At 38.7% G+C, this 21,787-nt stretch overlaps 3 protein-coding genes across 6 annotated transcripts in view; 2 read left to right on the top strand and 1 right to left on the bottom strand.

Moving 5' to 3' along the window:
- cltca (clathrin, heavy chain a (Hc)) overlaps positions 1-5,870 on the bottom strand; it is a 39,257-nt gene extending 33,387 nt beyond the window's left edge. For 2 of the 4 annotated variants that reach the window (XM_015035412.1, XM_015035422.1), the window contains exon 1: positions 5,535-5,870. In XM_015035412.1, the coding sequence (XP_014890898.1) occupies positions 5,535-5,576 (42 nt within the window). In that variant the 5' untranslated portion in view covers positions 5,577-5,870. The remainder of the gene's footprint in view (positions 1-5,534) is intronic. The other 2 variants (XM_015035429.1, XM_015035438.1) reach the window with 1 other exon arrangement.
- A 5,531-nt stretch (positions 5,871-11,401) lies between these two features.
- nherf4b (NHERF family PDZ scaffold protein 4b) lies at positions 11,402-19,111 on the top strand. Its single transcript, XM_015035398.1, has 11 exons — positions 11,402-11,482; positions 14,835-14,850; positions 15,161-15,225; positions 15,319-15,530; positions 15,604-15,808; positions 15,904-16,040; positions 16,119-16,323; positions 16,407-16,603; positions 17,918-18,112; positions 18,202-18,417; positions 18,519-19,111. The coding sequence occupies exons 1-11, from the start codon at positions 11,467-11,469 to the stop codon at positions 18,549-18,551; spliced, it is 1,497 nt and encodes a 498-aa protein (XP_014890884.1). The 5' UTR covers positions 11,402-11,466; the 3' UTR covers positions 18,552-19,111.
- Positions 19,112-19,919: 808 nt separating this feature from the next.
- atp5l (ATP synthase, H+ transporting, mitochondrial F0 complex, subunit g) lies at positions 19,920-21,690 on the top strand. The gene is made up of 3 exons (XM_015035381.1): positions 19,920-20,101; positions 20,469-20,620; positions 21,375-21,690. Exons 1-3 carry the CDS (start codon positions 20,050-20,052, stop codon positions 21,471-21,473), a joined length of 303 nt encoding a protein of 100 aa, XP_014890867.1. The 5' UTR covers positions 19,920-20,049; the 3' UTR covers positions 21,474-21,690.
- The last annotated feature ends 97 nt before the right edge of the window (positions 21,691-21,787 follow it).

Below are 21,787 nucleotides of genomic sequence, written 5' to 3'. Positions count from 1 at the left end.
AGTCCCCCTTATCTCCTTTAAAAAAAAAAATGGCGTGTTTAAAAAAAAAAAAAAAAAAAAAAGCTGCCTAACTTTTTTTTTTTAATATCTATGATCCAGCAATAAAAATCAGTTTAAGAAAACTTCTGGATAAGGAAATGAAAACAGTCTGTGCACTTCCTCCTGTTATCAGGGAAAATTTACAGCAGCTAACTATTCAAACATTCTTACCCTCCATGTTAGATACACTGTAAAAGAAAACCTTGTGTACCACAACAAGATGGGAGATGAAATAAAATGGTGAAATAATAGCAATAGAACAAATTTTCTCCTGCAGTCATGCAGACTAGTTCAAGTTCATAGAAAGTCTCACACCGTCATCAGGCAATAAGAGCATCTGGAAAATCAGTCAGACATCCTGGATTACAGGATGGCAACAACAAATAATTTCTGAGTGAAAGTCCCAACACCAAAAACTAAAATTGCACCATTTGCAAAGCCTGACCTGCTGATTCCCATTTTAGTTGACACTTTTTTTTTTTATAGCCAACATCAAAGAAGTCTGAATTTATAGCAACAAAGTCACTCCACTGTAGCCAACTCTGAGGCTTTCTTGCTATATTTAGCAATATTTCAGATTCCCAAAAACTAAATAAAAATCAGCCAAAATCAGAATCGGCAGATCTGGCTTTTGCAAGTGTGATAATCAGAGTTCAGCCAGAGAACTGAAATTGGTGCACCCTTAGCGACTACTGTTAACTAGGGGTGCACAGATTTATATGTGCCGATTTCCTTAATTTTGGGAGATCGGTGATTGGCTGATTTTTACATATGAAGCCAATCTCATCTAGTTTGGTAAAGGTCTAAGAATCAACCACTGTCCTTTGCTCAATCGGTGCAGCCCTACTGTTAACTGGGCAAATGGAGACGTGACCTGCTGGCCGGATCAGTCAGTCAAACCTTTCATGGCAGAGCAAAAGAGGACAGTGGCTGATGCTGATTTTCAGACCTTTGCGACGGTAGATAAGATATGTGGATAAAAGCGGTTTCAAATCAGCCAATTGTCAAAAAATTTAAATTCAGTCCGGTGCACCCCAGCTATTTACAGTATCAGTGAATTTCAACTTGGGTCAGTGAAGACAAAGTGTAAAAAGATGAGAAGCTTGCATGTTCTACAGAGGCGTGTCAGCTGTTCATTCAGATCTTGGATGATATGATGTAGGCCATTTTGTTTTCGATATTTTATACTTTTGTTTTAGGAAGAGAAATCGTCCTTCTGCTGAATGTCTTACAGAATATGATTAATGAGCAAATGTTGGCAGTCTGAAGGAAATGGCCAAATGAAGGTAATGATCTACTTACTCGACAAGGAATATTCATTAACCTAGTATAAGACACTAAAGAGTTTAAATTGGCAACTGTAACAAGAAAGATGAAATATCAGCCACTACTGAAGATCTCTTTGAAACTGGAGTTGAGATTCTATATATATATATATACACACACACACACGACGTAATTCTGATACCTATGACAGTACAGTACTGCTCAGCATAAAAGAGCTTTGTTAATGTTTCAAACATGTAAAGTTCAAGGAAGGGCAGGAAAGGATACACTATGCTACGTGGCTTGCAGCAGTTCAGTGCAATGTATGACAACAGGAAGCTAGGGACCCAGAAGCTATAAAAAAAAAAAGAAAGAAAAAGCTGCATAGCAATGCCTTCTATACAGTGAGCTGTTGAGGGGACGTGACCAGCCAGACACAAGAGTAAAGAGCTACCTTTGGTGTCAGATGAAGTCAGGTGACAAGTAGGAAGGAAAACACGTGCTTTAAACTCCACTTCAGGTCAGTTTTTTCAGAGAGGTGGCTTGAAAAGAGCCGTTTCCTTTATCTCCAACAACATTTAGGCAAGTCCTGAAGAATGTCAAGTGTTCAGCAAATCAGCATCCTCAGCCTGTCACGAGTTATCAGCTGGCCATTTACAAGCACTGTTCAAAGTGCAACGCTGACATTTGTAATGGGACATTATAAACGCTTGGTACAACAAACTAGCAGATCTCCCAGTGGCTTAAATATAAAGAACTTCAAGCAGCAGGTTAGATTTTCAGACAAACATACTTGTGAACTCGTGTTGTCTACTTGTGTGGAAATAAAAAACAACTTTTGTAAACAAATTACTGTGTATACTTATAAACTCTGATTTAAGCACAGAAAAGTAATGTTAATGCAACTTGTAATTATAGGCTTTTTTAATGTGGGAACTGGACAGATTTGTCTCTTCCTGACAAAAACATATTGTTTTCTCTTGAATAGGAAACCCAACTTTTCAAATCCTGCCGAGTAAATGCTTGGAATATGGGAATTTTTTGCAATGGCCATTTTGTTCCCATGACGAAATAGGAATAAACTACTGTTTGTAGAGATTTGAGAACAACACTTAAAAACCGGTCCTAACTTCATATAGACTCCATGCTGTCCTCGGTGGCTGTAAACACTCATTGAACACTTCTCTTAATTGTCCTAATGTTAAGTATCTTTCTATCCCAACCTTTTACCTACAAATAATCCTATGTCCTGCACAACCTTGTAAAAAAAATTTAAACACTAATCAATGAAAGATCCAGCATGTGCAACATTACAGGTAACTTTTCTTACCACTAGGATAACAATGAGGGGGGAAAAAAAGTCTTGTGAGCAGCATAAAGCTAAAAGATACCAATTAAAACGACACCCCACCAATTAAACGTCTAACTTCAATCTGGCATATAATATACAAAAATGGATGATTTATAAAAGTGCAAGCTATGCATGTTGGCCGGATGACAATAGGCACATGCTTGCTGAGTTTGAAGGAGAGTAACAGACGGCAGGAAACGGGAGATAGAGAGTCGCCAAAGAACAGTTTTTGCTGACTGAGACTTTCTGTGCTAAAGCTAAGAAATCAGCATTCATCTCAATATACCAGTGAGCTCCAAACGCCCCGAAATGTTAACATGAGATGCTAATCATTTCTCATTAAATCTCTTCTAGTAAAGATGACTTCTTTCTCCAGGACTTCACCAATAAGGACACAGAAATTTCTTCAAGTTTCAATCAAAGTGATATTTAACTGTTCACACTCACTTCTCAATTATTTCTTTTTAAAAAGAAACTTTAAGTCCACAGTGTAGTTCATATTCAGTACCTTGAAATCAGATGCAAGAAAAATAGTAATATTCTGTTGATTTATGCAGATTACAAGCAGCATCACCGCATTTTAAATCCAAAAATTATAAAAAGTTACCAGAAATATTCCTGTCTGCATACTGTGCATTTACATACATTAAGAGGATCAGCTACTTTCAAGTGGGATTACTCAGTTTCAGTACGTATCCTTATTTTTAAATACCATTAAACATGCCATTTTTGACAAAAAAAAAATATATAGTATTTAATAGTTTTGCAGAATGAATGTATTCTGCAAAACAAAGTTGTTTTTTGTTCCTCCCTTTTCAGTGTTTTAACATTTTCAGACAAGAAATTGTTAAGGTTTTGCCTGGTGAAATAAAGGGTTAACCAACTGCATCTCCTAACAAACCAACATGCAAAAATACTTAAAATAATGAGAACTCACTTTAACATTACTAAAAATTCAGACAAAAAAAAAAAGGTAGTGGACATTTGAGGACACTTTTCCTTTCACAGCAACCCCAGCTAACATGAAAGTTTTGAAACATGTATGAAATAGCATATGCATATCATGCATTAGTGATGACTACCAATGATCTCCTGGGAGCCGATTTGTCACGAGAAAATGCTTTGAGAGACCCACGAAACATGATAATCAGGGAAAGTGTAAAAAAAAAATCACAAACCGACTGGGAAGTAGCAAAAGGCAATGAATGAACTATTTACGGTTCAAATCGGGAGGAAAAATATAACTAAGCAACTTTCAGTTTCATCAGAAAGTATTGGTTATCTTAATCTGAAAGGAAATCAAAATTGATGGTTTCCAAAACAGAACAATTCAAGAGGAAAGCAGCATCAGAGCAGTGCTGCAGATTAATCTGTAAAGTAGTTTTGTGTTCATTTCTGTTCAACTCCCCTCCTGCAATCAAAGTGCTTTAAACAAATGAAAAATTCTAGAATTTTTTTTTCCCCCATTGTAACTGAATACAAAAGCTCTCTGCACAGCTTTGTGAAGCCCAGCTTCCATAAAGCCTCCTGTGACAGGCCCACATATTAACTCATCAAAAGCTGTGATAATAGCCAAGATGAATACTTTACACTTCACTTGTTTTTAGGAAGATATTCAGTTACTTTTTAAGCAAGCTCAAACACATGTAACATGCAAATGCACTGAAAAGCAACAGTAATTTATCCTAAACTTCCCATGGGAATCATCATCTGCATCAGTTTTTTGTGGAAAGAAGGGATGACAAATGTTTTTGGGTTTGTTTTTTTTAAAGAGGGGCTGTGCCTAACCTTGACCTCTTCTCAGGGGTCAATGATGTACATACAGTGAAGGGGGTTACAGTGCCTATATAATGTTTGTGTAGTTCAAGTTCATACTTCAGCTGTCAGCTCCCCATTCTGATTCTATAAAGCTGAAGTGTAAAAATAGTTTAACAAGTAGATGCAGTACCCATTAATCTTGATTGAAAAACTTTAATTCCTAATGTTTTAAATCTAGAAAAACAGCATATTGCTGCCTTATTTTGATACCTTTACGACAACTTGCTATAATCAGGTGATGGTAAAGGTGTGGCCTTTTAAAACAGGAGGTATGAGTAACCTCACAAGAAACTTCAGAACCACAAAGAAATGTAGCTACTTTTTACTTTGAGTAAAACCGACATGGTAGTTTGTTTCACTGATATTTTTTTAAGCGGTTTGACTCAAAAAGCTCGGTGGGTCCACCGGCCTCAGCCAACATGGACAATACACCTGACTTGAATAGTCCGATACCACATGACCCATTCTACAACTGGCCATGATAATATGCTTCTGAACTATGACTCTTTCGAATAAAATTACTCGAGTAAAAATGAGTTCACTTTACCTTCCCCGCCTTCACCGTGTTTAACACAAGCAAACGTGCAGCTAATTATGTTAATTAAGATCATAAGACAATTATGCAACACTTAGGTCTATAACACTGGAAAAGATTTATGATTGACAGCTAAAAATTACATCTGTGTGTACTCTAACCATTGCTGCCATCCAATAATGCCGTCAAGGACGTATAAGTTGTCGAAAAAAAACTTGAGAAAAGTTTGAAACTGTCACAATTAAATTTTTTTAAGAGTTATGCCGTTATATCAGAGACTCTTGGTTGAATTAAGAGCAAGTGCGTCTATTCGGTGTGTTAGCAAGCTTGCTAGATGCTAGTTCAGATAAACGTCATCCACCCTGTCAAGCTAGTTAGCATAGCTCCCGAAAGCTACCTTAGCCTGCTAGCAATCTCAAACTTCAGTTCAGAAAGTCTCTGAAACCACAGTTTATCACGTTATAGGGGATAAAGACAGACAAACTTCGCTAAACAAGTACGTCATTCATTAGTTTCTCCACGTACCTGTAGATGCTCCTGAAAGCGAATAGGAAGGATCTGAGCCATGGCGGTTCCCCTGTCACCCTCCTCCGATTTCTTCTAATGCTAACAAACTAAGGCTGCTGCTTCTCACAGGTCCTAGCCGGACAGCCAGGGAGGCTCTACTCTAAAACCCACTTCTCAAATGATTGAAAACCTTCCGCAGAGTGTGTTGCCGGTGTGAGGATACTTTTCATTCGTCCCGTCAGCTTTCGGTTGAGGTGTTTCCCAGGCTAATTACCGACTGCCACTACACCGACTCCCTGGACCTGCAATGGCGATGGAGGTTGGTCAGCAGAGAAAACATCCCGGAAATGAAAGTGCAGTCGACGAGGCGGATGAATACCGTGTCACACATCTTTAAAAAGTGCATTATGCTCTAACTAAATAATATTTTAAATTGTATTTTTACTTATCCACAGTAAACATCGTTGTGTTAAAATCTAAAAGCAGAAAAGTTGGACTTTATTGCTTTAGTATGCGATTATAGATGCTAAAGTGGAACTACTTTTTTCTATTCGCCCTTTGATTTTTGCCACATCATTCGTCTTTGTAAATTAACGTCATTACTACGCGGTGTGTAGGATTGTAGCCAATCAAATCAGTCAAACCCAAACAAGACGTGCAACTTTTTTGAACCAGGTGTTAGGCATTTTCTTTTCTACGCAGATGCATTTTGGGCTTAAAAACAACAAAGTGGTTCACTTTAAAGAAATGCTTAATGTGCAAAATATTATCTCACACTGTCCAATTATTAAATATAGATCCATGTGCAAGTGCAGAAAATTACCTTTGGTCTACATAGATGGATGTCACCTTCACTAAAAATGTTTTGCTACTACTTTAAATGTTTGAACACAAACATGCTATATCTGTAAGGTGTGGAGTGAGACTTGGTAGTACTCGTTTCCCTTTTTTACATCCACAATTTTTCTTGGCAGAGGATGTGACATTGTTACACAATGTATAACTGACTGCTGAGATCCATTCGTAGAGATCTTATTTTGATGACCCAGCAGTCGTGACTTCTGAAAAAGTAGAGTTTGCAGGAAAGTGAGTACATGGTATTTGTCATCTGTGTGTGGTTGACAACTACATTTGTGGTATTTCAGCACTGGCATCAACAGAGGTCAGAAAGGTCAGCAAGCATTTTAGAGCAAAAATCAACAAAAAACATACTCTGCAGATTTTATGATAAGAATTTAATAAAGTATCTTATGTATCTCAGTTCTGCAATTCGACAAAAATGCTTACTCTTCCTCGTGGGACACGCTCTCTACAGGTAAGAGCAGAAGGCCCTTTCATATGATGTCCAGACCACCTGAACTGAATCCGAATCTTTTCGATGTGAAACAGCAGTGGTTCTACTTTGAGCTCCTCCCAGAGAAATCTTATTTTTAAAGCTGAATCGAGTCACTCTGTGGAAGAAGATAATTTCAGTAGTTTTCATCCAGAATCTTGTATGTATTTGGAACCCCAAATTTACCAAACCAGACAAGCTTCATGTCAAGACCACGAGCACAGCAAACAGTGCAGTTGACAAGCTTGCAGAGTCCATCACAAAATATTTCGGCTTGCATAGTAGTAGGCGTTCTCCACATCTAGAAAGTACAAGGAAAAAAACAACAAAACTCATCAGGGTAAAGAGCTGCTCTACTTTCTATGCCAAATTGGAACATACTCTCCAAGCCCCCTACTTAAAAAGAGGACTGCAACTGTGATCTGCCACTCCATACACTAGGTGGTGTTCCAATTCTTCATTTGACGTCAAAGAGACTTATCAGCCATGACAACACTGGCAATAATACCTGAAATTAAAGATCACTTATTAGTGGACGAAAAAATATCTACATCATCTAAATATATGTCCTCTGATCTTTTTGCATCTTCTAGCCAAGGGACTGAAATCCTGAAATAAAAACATTAGTCATGACTCATCTTTCCCCCCTGTACCCAAGCCTTGTATTGTAATTCACCTTATCATCACCTGTGCATAAGCTTTTTATTCAACCCGTTAAATGAGTGTGATTCAGATGCAGCGTCCAGTGAAGGCTGCCCCAAATGGCCCATTCATGCTGCTGTTGCCATGGATTCACAGGCCAAGGAAACTGGCAGACACAGACACTCACAGAGAACCAATGTGTGTCACCTTCGGTCTCTCTACGAGAAAGCTGCACTAGCTTCCTTTGGCAGGTTTTAATTTCAAGTTTAATAAAAACGAGAGGTGCAGTTGAAGTTTTATAGTCTCTGTCCTTAAGGTCAATGTGTAGCCAGGCTTAGATCTGATAGATGGGCAGCAAATCCTGTGAATTATATCCAGTAGTAACTATACAGACTTTTGGCTGCCACAGTACTCCACTGTGCTTTGGCCAGGATTAAAGCACAGATGGGAGCTCTGCATCTTCCTTTGGCTGAGAGGATACCACCAAGGATGACTGAGTGGGACTGACACTTGGATCCTGAGCCAAGAATGAAAAAAGCCCTAATGGGTCCTCTGTTCTCTGTTTTATCCCCTTACTCTCTCTTTTTCACATCCATTTGTTCCCTGTTAAGAAGGTTCAGATTAAGCAAAAAGGCCAACCTTTTTTTCCAGTTCTTTTTTGTCTGTCATCTTACAGATTCAAGTTAATTGGGGAAGATCTATCATCTCTTCCATTGTGCAAATGTTAGAAACATATTGCAATACTGTATAGAGTCACCACAAGTCACTCTACACTTCTTTATATTGTATTTTTCATTGAGCCGGACTTACTGGTAGTATTTTAAAATTGTTGTGATTAGTTCTCTTGGCTTTTGGACTGGATTTGGAAGGTTGACAGCTTTTCCACTGACCTTAATTAGAGGAATGTTGATTATTTAGTCATTAAAGTTGTCTGTAAATCTACACATTCACCCTGATACTTTTTCACTTTTGTCATTTTTGTTAAGTACACACTAGCCTACATGCTGTAATTGCCAGGTACAATGACCTAGCTAAGTGAAAAAGCATGCTCCAGTGTTGTGAGGGGGGAGTGTGTTGGGGAGCATGGCCCTCTTTTGTTCCTGGGAGCTTGTGCCATGTTGAAGCATAGGTGGTTCCTGGCTTGAGGCCTGTGGCTATTGGGCATGTTAAGAGTTGGCTGTGAGCTGGAACGGTGAGGTTACTGGTCTGTAGACCTCCCTGGGGCTGGCCGATCATGTAGGATGGCACGGTGACTTTCCTTCCTTGATCTCTCTGAGTACTGGCTGTTGTGGACTGCCAGAGACGGTTATGGGGGATTTAGTACCCAGTGTTTCTCTCTGTGCCTCACAGGCCTGGGGGTGTGCTTTGCTGCCCACTTGCCTCTATGTCATATGGCTACTCTGTAGGGTGGTAGTCTGGTGTCTGTCTACCTGGGGTTGCTGCTGACTACTTTGATTCCAGATACAGTCGTGATTAAGAATAAAGTCAACTAAGCATTAGAAGACATTCTTTGGATATCTTAGTGCAAAACTGCACTACCACATGTGGGCAATAAGCTTCTCCATATGATTTGCCATGGCTGGACAAATAAACAAAACTTGCTCTAGCTTAGTGTTGACACTCAACAGAGACAGTATCTGTATGCACATTGAGTCAGAGACTTTTAGACTACCGTCTCGTGACAAGATGGGTAGTAAAGGACTCACTTTTGTCCAATAAAACCTCAAGGACAGACTGAAATTCTGCAGAGTTCAAGGATGAGCAGCAGAAGACTGATCTCTGATAAATCCTCCCTTTTACTGTAGATTACACTTTGATTCTTGCATTCTACCAACACTGAAGCACCTGCCTGCAATGCACGTCTGGGGTGCCCAGAAACAATACCATGAAGAAGTACTGGGACCAAAATGTCCTCAAATATCAGTTTTTCAATTCACGTGGTTATAATGTGTATTTTGAAGCATGATGGAACGCTGTGTCACCAGGGAAAAGCGCAAAGGCGATGTCTCAAGAAAAAACACAGGGTCATCTCTTTAAAAGCAGATGGAGACAGAAGCCAAGAAATAACTCACACCAATAAGATAAGAATGGATGGGGTTACAAATAAAAGTCTTTAAATCTTATGTAACATTTTTATTATTCTTCTGTATAGAAACATGGTAACATCAAAATGATCAAGTCTAAAACACTCAACACTTTTGTCATTGCCAAAACATATTGATGATAGCCAAATGTTCAACTCAATCTTTTTGAACTTCCGGTATTTCTCCTATATTTGTACCATTCCTCTTCAGTCATATGCAGCCCAATATAGCTTAACCTTTGAATCCTGGTTGAAGGGAAGTTACTAATTGACTATGTGTATGTGGCCCTGTTCAACTCTGAAGCATACAGAAGTACAGTTTGACAGAGGGGATTAATGTCAGAGTTGAGAAGGTCCAATATAAACATGGAATTTTGATGTAAAATCTGAAACTAGTCAATCTTAAACTACCGAGGAACAGAAACAGGCTCGAAAATCATTAGCATGTGGCTACAGCTGCATATTCAGGCTAAATGAATATTTTATGTGTTAGCAGCTTGCCTTTAATAAACATACACTTTAGCCAAGAAATAGAAAACATAGTTTAATCAACTTCAAATATATTCAAGTAATTTATACAGAGAGAAACGCAATCGTGTCACCGATGACCAGACTTAGTTTGGAGTTTGGTGCCATCTTGTGGCGGGATGAATTAATCAACCTTAAATGAAGAATTTTCAACAAAAATACTAACTTCTAATTCTACAGTATAAAGTACACTTCCCAATTTAAATTAGACCATATCATTGTCTGTACTGTGCTGTTGACCATCAAAGATCCATCTCTGTGAACTTGTAACTTTTATTACTATTTTTAAAGACAATGATTTTTATATAAAATGCTCTGCCATGTGAAATAATTTGGTCAAGTTTTACAAAAGTGATATAGTCACAAATGATGTTTTTCATAAAAATAAAAAAAACTTTACTGTATCAATATTCAATTCAAATAAATTCAGTTTAAGTTAATTTTTTTATACATCTTCATAAACTCTTGAACAAAAAAATTAGGAATTTAGTCTTTTAAAGATATTTTTACAGCTTATATTTATACATTCATTAACATTTGGCTTAGTATCCCTTTGCAAGCTACAGAGAAAACACGTTTTCTTTACTTTTCTTTTTGTAGCCATTCACGTTTTCTTTCGCTGTGGCTTCTGTTGGTTACATGTTTGATTGTCTGATCAGCAAAAGAATGAATCCACTAGGAAACAACTAATGCTCAGTGAAATGAGGAGGCTGCTTGTGCCAGCTGTAACCCTCTTTCACAAAGAATGTGTTTTCTTTGACCTCAAAATGTTCCAGGGAAAGTTTGATGTTTCTGGGCCAAGTTTTGTCCCACTTAAGCTGATAATAAACCAACATATTGTTTATTGTTTTCTTTCTGTGTCAGGATCTTTTTTCACGCTTCAACGGTTCTAGGCTTACGTTGCGTTTTATCCTTCTCCCGTCTCGACGCAAAAATTAGATTCGAGACAGTTTAGATCATTTCCTGTATATATCTTGACGCAAAACTGGAAGCAGATACTACAATCCACTTTTTTTGTAATTTAATCCTAGACTAAATTGAACAGTTCCGGGCCTATTCAAGGCCTCAGATGTTTGCTAGAGAACGTTTGTGAAAAATCAACATCATGAAGGCAGCAGACAGGCCCTGACCCTGACAGCCACTCTGGGTTGTAATTCTGTAACTGCGGCAGAACAATGATCTGTAACTTTCCCTGAAGCGTCCGGTGCGTTTTGTCTACAGAACAATGTGACACTGACATGTGTGCTCAAAACGTCCCAGTCTGATTAAACAGTAACCCTCAGAGGGAGGAGTCTCTGCACATACAACCACAAAGATCCATCTCCCGGTGAGGGTTTGCTGACCTGACGTGACAGAAGCACAGCATGAGCTCAGGTGAAGGTAAGGTGTGAGTTTATTTGGTTTTCTTACAAGCTTGTCTTGTGGCTTTACTGTATCAATAATTCCATTCATGTCTATCCGGTTTGTTAATTTTCTTTTTCAGACCCTCCTTTATGTTCACCAGGCAGCGTTCTTTTTGCTCGTTTTCCCACTATTCTGATTGTGCTGCACAGGAATAATGCCTTGAAAAAGAACATAGTTTCACTTGATTGACTGATTACATTCACAGTTGCCGAAAAAATATTTTTACATGTTGCTAATAGGACTTTTTTTTGTTTTTTTTGTTGTTTTTTTTTTGTTGTTGTTTTTTAAGTGATACCTATTTAAAGCACAAACTCCCCAGCTGTGCACATTATTAGCTATCATTGTATTTGGGCTTCCCCCTTACATAAGGATTGAAAAGGAGGTTTATGAGAGGAAAAGCAAACAGTGACCCATTAGCTGTCCAGAGGTGCCTGAGGGGAGTGACACTGATCTGCTGAAAGAGCCAAACATTGTTTAGCATTCAAAACTCTTAGCTCTGTCAGGAAGGCAGAAATTTTGTTTCAACACCATGTTGGACTGATAGATAAGGCCACAGTGACAGCTCAGTGTGACACTGCTGGCATTTTCATATCATCTCCTTTCATCTGGAAGACAAATACAAATGTCTTCAGCACCTCGCAACAGTATTTGAACCAACTGTTACCAATTTTGTCACAATGCAGTAACAAGCTTTAATGCTCTTTACGGGAATTTTTATGTGACAAACAAAACAACCGAAAAACATGGTGGATTACCTAAGATTAATATACAGTACTTCTAGTCTGGATACCCCTAAATTGAATCTCAGGCAATCAACTGTCTTAAAAAGTCAATTAATTAGTGAATGTGAGTAGTTTCATCTCAGTGTAAATTCCAGTTATTCTATGAAAGCCTCAAAAGGATCAAGGAGCAACTGTAAAATGTCAAAAGAGCAACCCAAGTCTGGATGACACAGCATACACGTTCTGTATGTTCTGTTCAGAAACGATTTTCAAATATTTTGGCCAACATGCAAAACTTTGTGTGTGGTGGGAAAATAACGCCGTACATTCCCTGAACATATCGTCCTCATCACAAAACAAACAGCTTGGTCCAGAACGCTGCTGCTCGCGTTCTCATTAAAATTGGGCAGATAAAGAGCATCATTCCTTTCAAAATCCTGGCTCCCTGTAGCTCAGAGGATAGATTTTAAAATACTGTTGTTAGTTTATACATAGCTGAATGGTTTAGCACCACTATACAGCAAATATGTTCTGTTGTTGTATCAACCCTCCAGACCACTCAGGTCTTCTGGGTCTGGTCTGCTCTGCATCCCTTAAACCAGAACCAAATGTGGAGAAGCAGCTTCTATGCAGCACAAATCTGGAATAAACTTCCAGAAAACTGCATAACAGCAGAAATACAGAATTCCTTTAAATCAAGGCACCCACCTTTTGAACCACAATAATTTGAACATTGACTAACATATTTGATGTGTACAATTCTGATGGTGGTACTTGTCAAAATGTAAGGTTTATTTGGTTGCATGTTGTTTTTATGACTTTTTATTCTTGTGTTTTATGATCTAAAGTACTTTGAACTGTCTCGTTACTGAAGTGTGCTACCCAATTAAACTTGACTGACTAGCTGATAAAGCCTTATTCCAAATTATATTAAAAGAATCTTTTCATTAAGATTCTACACACAAGTACTCCATTGTGTGACAATGTGGAGCAAAGTTTTTGAAGTTTTTTGCAAATTTATTAAAAAGAGAAAACTAATATTAGGTTGAAGAAATGCACCACTCCTGGTGAAAAACGTCCAATCAGATCCAGGAGGAGGGTTTTAGCGCTGTCAATCAATGTTGCTCAATGTGTTAATGGCGGAGAAGCAACTTACCGTTCCAGGAAAACGGTCATCATCGATGGCCATGCTACCTAGCCTTAGCATTCATAACAACATATGTTGTGTTGAACCAGCTGTAACGCTGCATGGAGCTAGGGGAGACAGTGAGCACTGAAGTGATTGGCAGCGCTAAGACCTTCCCCCTGGCTCTGATTGGTTGTTTCTGACTGAGTGGTGTAGTCTGCAATTAATAATGGGAGCACTGAGAGAAGGCAGAGAAGCTTGCTTTTTCACAGATTATCTGACTTACTCTCATGAAATGATGATAATTTTAATAAGTACATATATATATATATATATATATATATATATATATATATATATATATATATATATATATATATATATATATATATATATAAAAGCATCTTTTATAAGTTATATACTGCAGCTTTAATCTAATTGATAATCTGCAGGAAGACTTTGAAATCGATGCTCACAGATGGTCTCTGTGTAATCTGACTGAACTTGAGCTGTTTTGCAAAGACTGGGGGGGGGGGGGGGGGGTTGAAAATAGAGCTATGCAGGGACATATCCAGAAAGACTTCCATCTGTAACTGGGTGGAATTTTTTTTTTTTTTTTTTTTTTTTTTACAAACTCAGGCGGCTGCTGCTGCAAATGCATTTTGCACTTTTCATATTTTAATTTGCATAAAAAGAAAAAAAACCCCATAAAAATCTTGTATCAATTTCCGCTGATTTTAATATTATGCAGTGTCATGTTGGTGTGTCATAGAAAATCCAGATAGCATTCGTAGAAGCTTATGGTTCCACAGTGAAATGACCTTGCTCAGTGCACATTGCCTCAGATGTTGTTAAGCAGAAAACGCCCTGTATGAGCCAGTGCTGACACCTGTCTGAATGAATTAGTTCTGGTGGTGTTTAACCCCACCACCTGGAGAGCATAGCTCCAGTCTAAATCCAGATATTTCCTGGTATATTTTAGGACATTGCTACTCCAACAGAGTATATAATTTGCAATCTCTCCAGGTGTTTAGAAGGGACAAAGACCAAAGATTACGAAATAAAGTCAATCCCAGTTTTATGGAGTTACACTTGTTAGTCAAAGTCACCATGTATGTTGGTGAAAGCTTAGATATGACCAGTCGTGTAAGAATGAGGCTTTGCTATTAGGTAGATATAACCAGAGCCTTATGGTCCAACAGTTACATCAGCATTATCATATCATGGTTGATACGTAATGAGTGTGTGTGTGCGTGTGTATGCGTGTGTGTGTGTGTGTGTGTGTGTGTGTGTGTATGTAGCATTGCAAACTGTTATATTTTGAAAGTGCTGGTTAAAAATTTAAAAGGTAAACTGTATTATGTAAATCCCCTTATCTTTTCATCAGGAGATGTGCTGATAAGGAGTTTTATAATGTGAGTTTCATGCAGCCAAAGTCATTCATCTCATGTGTTCTTTGTTTTTCATGGTGTGCTGGAAGTCGTCATGTTGACAGAGTAAGTCACCTTTCTTGTTTGTTCCATTTGTTATAATATATTCTGAACACTAATTTACTGCCCAGCTCTTATTTAAGATTTATTGGGTTATTATTAATTGAAAGGGAAATGACTTAGTGAGGCAATTTGACTAGTTCTTTTCACAGAATGTAACAACCAGAAAAAGGATTGAACAGAAAGAAGACTTTTTGCATCCTACTACAATATCTGCAAGCAGAGTATTACTTGGTTTAGCATGAACATTTCAGGGTTGCCGTAAACTGGAAGACTTTGACATTTCATCTACATTTCATTCATTCTTGTCCTAAAGAAAATTTACATTTGATCCAAAAGTGGGAATTGATAACCCTGCCATGATCATCACAGACTGCACAGGTATGCAGGTTTTTTTTTTTCAAACTGCTGTAAAGCATACCATAAAGAAGACTTGCCCTTTTAAACTGAACATTTTTTCCTCTTTTAAATCAGACTCTGTGTGGATTCCCAGGCCACGCATGTGTGTTCTTAAAAGAGAAGACGGGGAGAGCTATGGCTTCAACTTGCGGGTGGAAAGAGATCGCCATGGACACGTGATTAGAAACGTGGTGCAAGGGGGCATCGCAGCACGCAGTGGCCTTCGAGATGGAGACAGACTACTAGAGGTCAACAACTGCTACGTTGATGATGTTCCCCACGCTGAGGTAAGACCACGTTCTCCTGAGGACACTCACTCTTTACTTGAGGCAAATCGTACTTTATATCTTGATCTACTAGGTTGCTAGGAAGATTAAGCTTAGTGGACAGCTGTTATGCATGTTGGTGCTGGACGGCGAGGAGTATGAGCAGGCTGTGGCAGGAGGTCAGGACCTCAGATTGTTGTCAAGGACCCTCAACGAAGAACCCTGCAAGCCACCCAGACTCTGCCACATCACCAAGGAGCCTGGCTCAGGTTTAGGTATCAACTTTACTGCCTTGGAAGGTAAGTCATCTCCTGGCAATCACCACCGGTCCAATGTTCAAGATCAGATAGCTGTCATGTTGAGGTTGGCTGATTTGCCTGTGTCTGTAACGAAGGAGAGAAAGGTTGCTTCTCAGTGAACCTGGTGAAAGGTGGAGCGGCTGAAAAGGCCGGAGTCCGCAAGGGAGATCACCTGGTGTGGATGAACGGAGTAATGGTGTCCCACCTTACACACTCTGCCCTCAGTCGAATGGTTTGTGCTATGTGAGATGATGTTTAAATACTGTATAGTAGTATAATTTCAAAATTGATCGTTTCCATTTTGTCATAGATGAAAAAATGCGGAAATAGCATCACAATCCTGGTGATAGACAGTGAGAGTGAGAAGATCTACATGCAGAGGAAGATGCCCATTTTGCCCGCCATGGCTGTGCCCAACAAACTGCCCTTCGGAGCCAGAAAGCTCCGCCTAATCTCTGGGCCAGAAGGATATGGATTTCTTCTCCGGCTGGAGAAGACACCATCGGGAAACACTTGTGAGAGGAAGAAAATGGTGCAAGCTCAAATTTAAGGGAACCTTGCTTGCCTTTCTGAGGTTTAGGTTTGTTTTATTCAACAGATCATGTTCTACGTGAGGTGGACAGCGGCAGTCCAGCAGAGAGGGCAGGTGTGCAGGATGGAGAGATCCTGCTGGAGGTCAATGGAGAGTCAGTGGATTCGCTCAGACACAATGAGATTGTGGAAAGAGTGAGACTAAGTGGAAAGCAGGTCTTCATCACCACAATCAGCCAGTCTGGGTTAGGATTTTACAACCAGGTGAGAATCCCTTATCTCATTCTAGACAGGGTCTAGAAGTCTTGGGTAATCCCTAAATTACAGAGCCAGACCTTCTTGTAATTTCTCGAACTGACCTAAAGGAATAGTGCAACGGGCTTGTGGAAAGCTTTATGGATTTTGACTGGATATTTAAAATGTTACCTGCTGTTTAAGAATAGATCATAAGAAGGCCATTTAACATTTGTAACAAACTGCCAACAACAAAGTGCCTGAAGATCCATTTATATTCTAGACCTGCTTGACCTTGTTAGGTGGCTGCTGCCTCTCCAGTAGCCAGGATCTACCTTGAAAAGATCACTAGTTGAAATACATGTTGGGTTACTAATTTTATGGTTGAATGATTCAACCATAATCATTCAACCATATTATCAAACAATTAAAGCTCAAAACTGTCATAAAATGGGTTGATGGTGGTGAGGATGGATGCGGCAGGACCCAGGTAGAAGTGCAAAATAATTATTTTAATGGTGATCTCGAAGGGTACAAAAAGTCCAGGCAACACAGGTGAGCAATAAGGCAAGGAACTGAAACACTGGTAGCAACTGGAGCAGAACTAGACTACAAGGACAGAGACACGACATATGACAAACCATATCAAGGATCCGACAGGGAGCAGGGGACACAGCTGGGAACAATCAAGGGCAAAACACACAGCCACGGGGACTAAATTAACCCTAAAAAAAACAACACAGAAACCTACATCCTCACACAAACAGCCAACTGACCAATCCACCAACAAACAAGTAACTAACAAATGAGGAAAATGGACTATAAACTAACCAACGTAGCACTATCCTTCTTTACTATGCATGCTTGTTTATTTTTGGCAGGAGGAATACAATTTTGAGATTAACCAACCAAATAAAAATGACTGACCAACCATCAGAATAACAGAGCAACCAACCAACAACCCAGTATATCAACCAACCAGCTAACCAACCATCCAAACAATTAATACACTTTTTAAATAGGCTGTACAGAAAACTTGTAAAAAGTTGCCAAACTCCAAACAGAAACTTTGTGAAACTGACAATAGTTACTCAGATACTGAATAACTATTACTTTGCAGAAGAGTGTGTTTCCCAGAACCCTTGTATGTAGAAATGGGGTCCAACCAACCCCACACAGGTAAAACTTTTATCATTTGCCTCAGTCCTCGCACGCACAAGGGTTAAATTAAATGAGACGATTGGCAAGTTAAGGGATCGGCACAGAGTTCAACAACAGATTTCCCAGCACCGTAACTTATGGTCACACCACATTTACTTCCCATTCTTCGTTTTCTTCCTACAGCTGGGCTTGTCTCCTCTTCTGTTCTGTGACAGCGAAACAGCTGAGAAAAAAATGGAGGAAATAAATGTTGAGCTATCTCCAAAGGGAAACAACGGCTCGAGCGGTTCTAGACTCTGCACTGTCGAAAAAGATCCTCTTGGATTCGGCTTTCGTCTGGACTCTCTCCCACAGAGACGTGGGACTTTCATCAGTGAGGTGGGAACCAGTACTTTTGTACCTCTCAAGCACTTGGGCTCACAAGCGCAGACGAGTTTTGTAAGATTGACAATTCCTTTCTGCTGTAGGTGGGTTCTGGAGGTTCTGGACATAGAGCAGGACTGGCTGTGGGAGATGTTGTGTTGGAAGTTAATGGCAAAAATGTAGAAGAGAAATGTCTGGCTGATGTGATTGCTCTGGTGAAAAATGGAGGGAGCTGTATTTCTTTATTAGTTATGGACCGAACAAGCTATGACAAACAGAAAGAGAAAGAGAGACCAGCGTCTAATGTCACCGACAGCGAGGTAAGGGGATCATAAATCCTACAATGATCAATTCACAGTCATTATTGAGCACTACACTTACTATGCACTATTGTTTTATCATTTCTTATTTATTTTGGCAGGAGGGAGACGATTTTGAGATTTCATTTCTGTGAGCATGAACAATTTTGGAGACTTTACCCAGCACCATACATCTGTTTAAAGACTTTATAAAGAGAGCTGAAGATGACAAAAACTTTTGGTGTTGTCATGGCAAAGGGACATCTATCGCACCCCACGGATTCAACGCAAATCCAAACAAAACTGACAAGATAATCTCAACATGAATCAGTTTTAACAACATGGTATTTGTGATGGCACGAGAATGCCATTGTGTTCAGTATTATAGGTTAAGGAGAGTTTTGGCCTGATAAATTACCTCAATTTCATATAGCACAAGAATTGCTTCGCAGCAACCATCTGAGGAAACAAACACTTCACACGTTGGACAACAATTTATTAAAAGCGATTACAAAAGTAGTCAATATTTGAAATAACTCTGGGAAAGTTATATACCAGTATTTTCTGAGATTGTAGCAAATAAGGTGGTGGTGAGCACTGTAGTGTTTTTTTTACTCTGTTATTAAATGCATATGTCGTCAGCTTAGCTTGTGATATGTAACTGATATTGCAGATGCTGTTGTGTAAAATTACAATAAACAATTATATTCCTTCACCAAAGGTTCAACTATTTCAAAAACTATTATATTATTCTGATATTACATGTGTGTGTGTGTGTGTGTGTGTATATATATATTTTTTTTTTCACCACGTTTAACTACTTCCACCTTTTCAACGTCATCATTTGACTTTGGATCTGGTAAAATAATCTCTTGCCCGACTTCAGCGGTTGAAATCTGTAATCTTATCTCATCTTATCTCAGCTGAAGTTAAAAGTGCTAGTGTGTAATTTTTTTAATTTATTGTGAGCATAGAATCGAGAAGGTCAGAGATCTTTTCCAGCATTAGAAACTGATTTGGTGTTAACTTTTCATCACAGAGACTGTAACAGGGGTCAGTACCAGTTTTACAGGACCGATGTAGGCCCCTGATTAGAGATGCTCACATGTACTCAATTTACTTTAAAAGTTATTGGTGTGCTGTTATTTTTGTGTATCATTTTCATCCTTTTTTTTGTTTGTTTGTTTAAAACTTTTTTGTGCAAATTAAACCATGATTTAGTTTTGTGTGTGTGTATTGTTGAATTAGGTACTCCATTTAAACAGATTCAGAACGTACATATTTCTCGACTTGTGCAAAATGTTCAAGAATCACAAGGACAATTTTTTGTTTGTTTGTTTGTTTTTCACGTTGTGAATAATAGTGGAGACGTCATCAAAAGTAAATAAACATTTCAACAAGTCTTAAAAAAATTCAACTGAGCAATGAAACGTGTTACTACAGGTTTTTTTTTAAACAAGCCACCAATACTGGAAATGGAAAGAGGCCAAACACTGTAGGAACATTTTACGTCCAGAAGATGGCAGCAATGAGAGGTAAACGGTTTCTCTACAGGTGGCAGCGTGGTCAGCTGGAGTCTGGCGTTTCAACTGGAGGTGACATTCAGTGGCCTAGCCGAAACAGGGGATACTTAACGTCTACAAACGCCCCAACATGTCACAGATTGTGCAGAAACTGGTTGCTAAAGTACCTATTCTTGTTGATGGTGAGTTATTTTTGTTTCTGCAATTTAAATTTACTATAGGACGGATATAAGTTGTTCAATCTTCCTTAACAAGCCTTCAACGGATCAACGAGGGTGATGCTATGTTGACCTAGCCTTCAGATGAATGAAGTGGATGTCAGATTAAGTGTTTCTGTCTTATAATACAGTTATTGGATACTAATTTATCATTGCCCTTGTTGTTTTAACCCGTTAAATTGTGGTTTATCTGCATAATAAGTCCAGTTGTTTCCTTTTATTGAACAGAAGACAGTAAGCTGAACCGTTAATGTTGCCTAGCAACGCCGTGATTCAAACTACATCACGGTTAGAGGCCTGAGCTGACCGGGACGTATGTCTCTCCCTACAGCCGCTGTCACCTTTTCCAAACCTCATCTAGAAACCTTCTGGTATTATGCTCGGGTTGAACTGGTACCCCCGACCCCTCTCGAGCTCCCCAGAGCCGTTTTGGGAGCTGCAGGCCTGCTCAACATTTTCCGCCTCAATCGGATCACTGTCGGGGTGCGTAAGAACCATGGCAACAAACCTATTTAGGTGTCTTTATCGAGGCCGTAGCAAAATCTGCATGGGACGTCCATGTCGAAGCAGTTTCTTTTAAAGGAACGATACAACAGCTTTATTTTAGAATCTGATTAATCAAATGACATCTTCTTTGTCTGCTTTTTCTGTTTTTGTTGTTGTTGTTGTTGTTGTTTTTGCGCTGTTGCTTTTTAGTTTCTGTACATTCTTTACATTAATATTTTTAAGCCCAGCCAGTTCGACACAGAAAAAATACCCACAGCTGAAATCAGTTCATCCAGCTGAAGTCCCAGAATATGTTAATTAATGAAAATGTTAATGTCCTGAATTGGCACATGGGTCTGCAGTGGCTGGATTTTAGGACTTCATGCATTGTATTAAGAAAGAGAGCTATCTGACGGTCAATAACACTGAGATAATGGAGAGTGCACTGTTTCCAGAAGTTATTGTGCATTAAAGATAGAAAACAACATGTAGCTGGTTCTTTACAATGTTTTTTTTTTTGTTTTTTTTTACTGTCATTTCTAACTTTTACATTTTCCAAAAATATAAAAGTTAAATTGTGGTTACTTTTTGGAAAAAGTGAAAATATTCAAGTGGAGTATCTCTGTATTTTCTTCCCCCCCAGTCATTTCATCCTAAATAACACAACAAAACACCTACTAGCCATAATCATGTATAGTCGAACCTTAACTGCATGGCTGCCTTGTTTATAAATACAACTTTTGTGTTTCAGGAAGTTATGAGGAATGGAGTGGTGGCCACTGAAATTATGCTGTGGTTCTTCATCGGAGAGTGCTTTGGCAAACGCGGTCTGATTGGCTACAAAGTCTGATATTTTTGGACTGACCTTTATTTTTATTTTCACCCTTTTGAGCGTTCTATGCTCAACTTACTGTTCTAAGAACTAATAATCTGTTATCTACTGTTTGTTTCAAACTTGTTGCCTCTTGTGTTTATGGACATGCTTTAACGTAATTTGCTCACCAATTTACCTGTTGTTCTACTATAAAATCTTTGTTCCAAAATTAAAGAATATAAGAGTAAAAGTATGTTTATTTTATTTTATTTTTTTCCCTTTTGAGCGTTCTATGCTCAACTTACTGTTTTAGGAACTAATAAATTGTTATCTATTGTTGCCTCTTGTGT

The sequence above is a fragment of the Poecilia latipinna genome, unplaced genomic scaffold (assembly GCF_001443285.1).
Source record: "Poecilia latipinna isolate Pla-1442-1.1 unplaced genomic scaffold, P_latipinna-1.0 Scaffold20, whole genome shotgun sequence".
NCBI lineage: Eukaryota > Metazoa > Chordata > Actinopteri > Cyprinodontiformes > Poeciliidae > Poecilia > Poecilia latipinna.
This window is presented reverse-complemented; position numbering and strand designations above follow the sequence as displayed.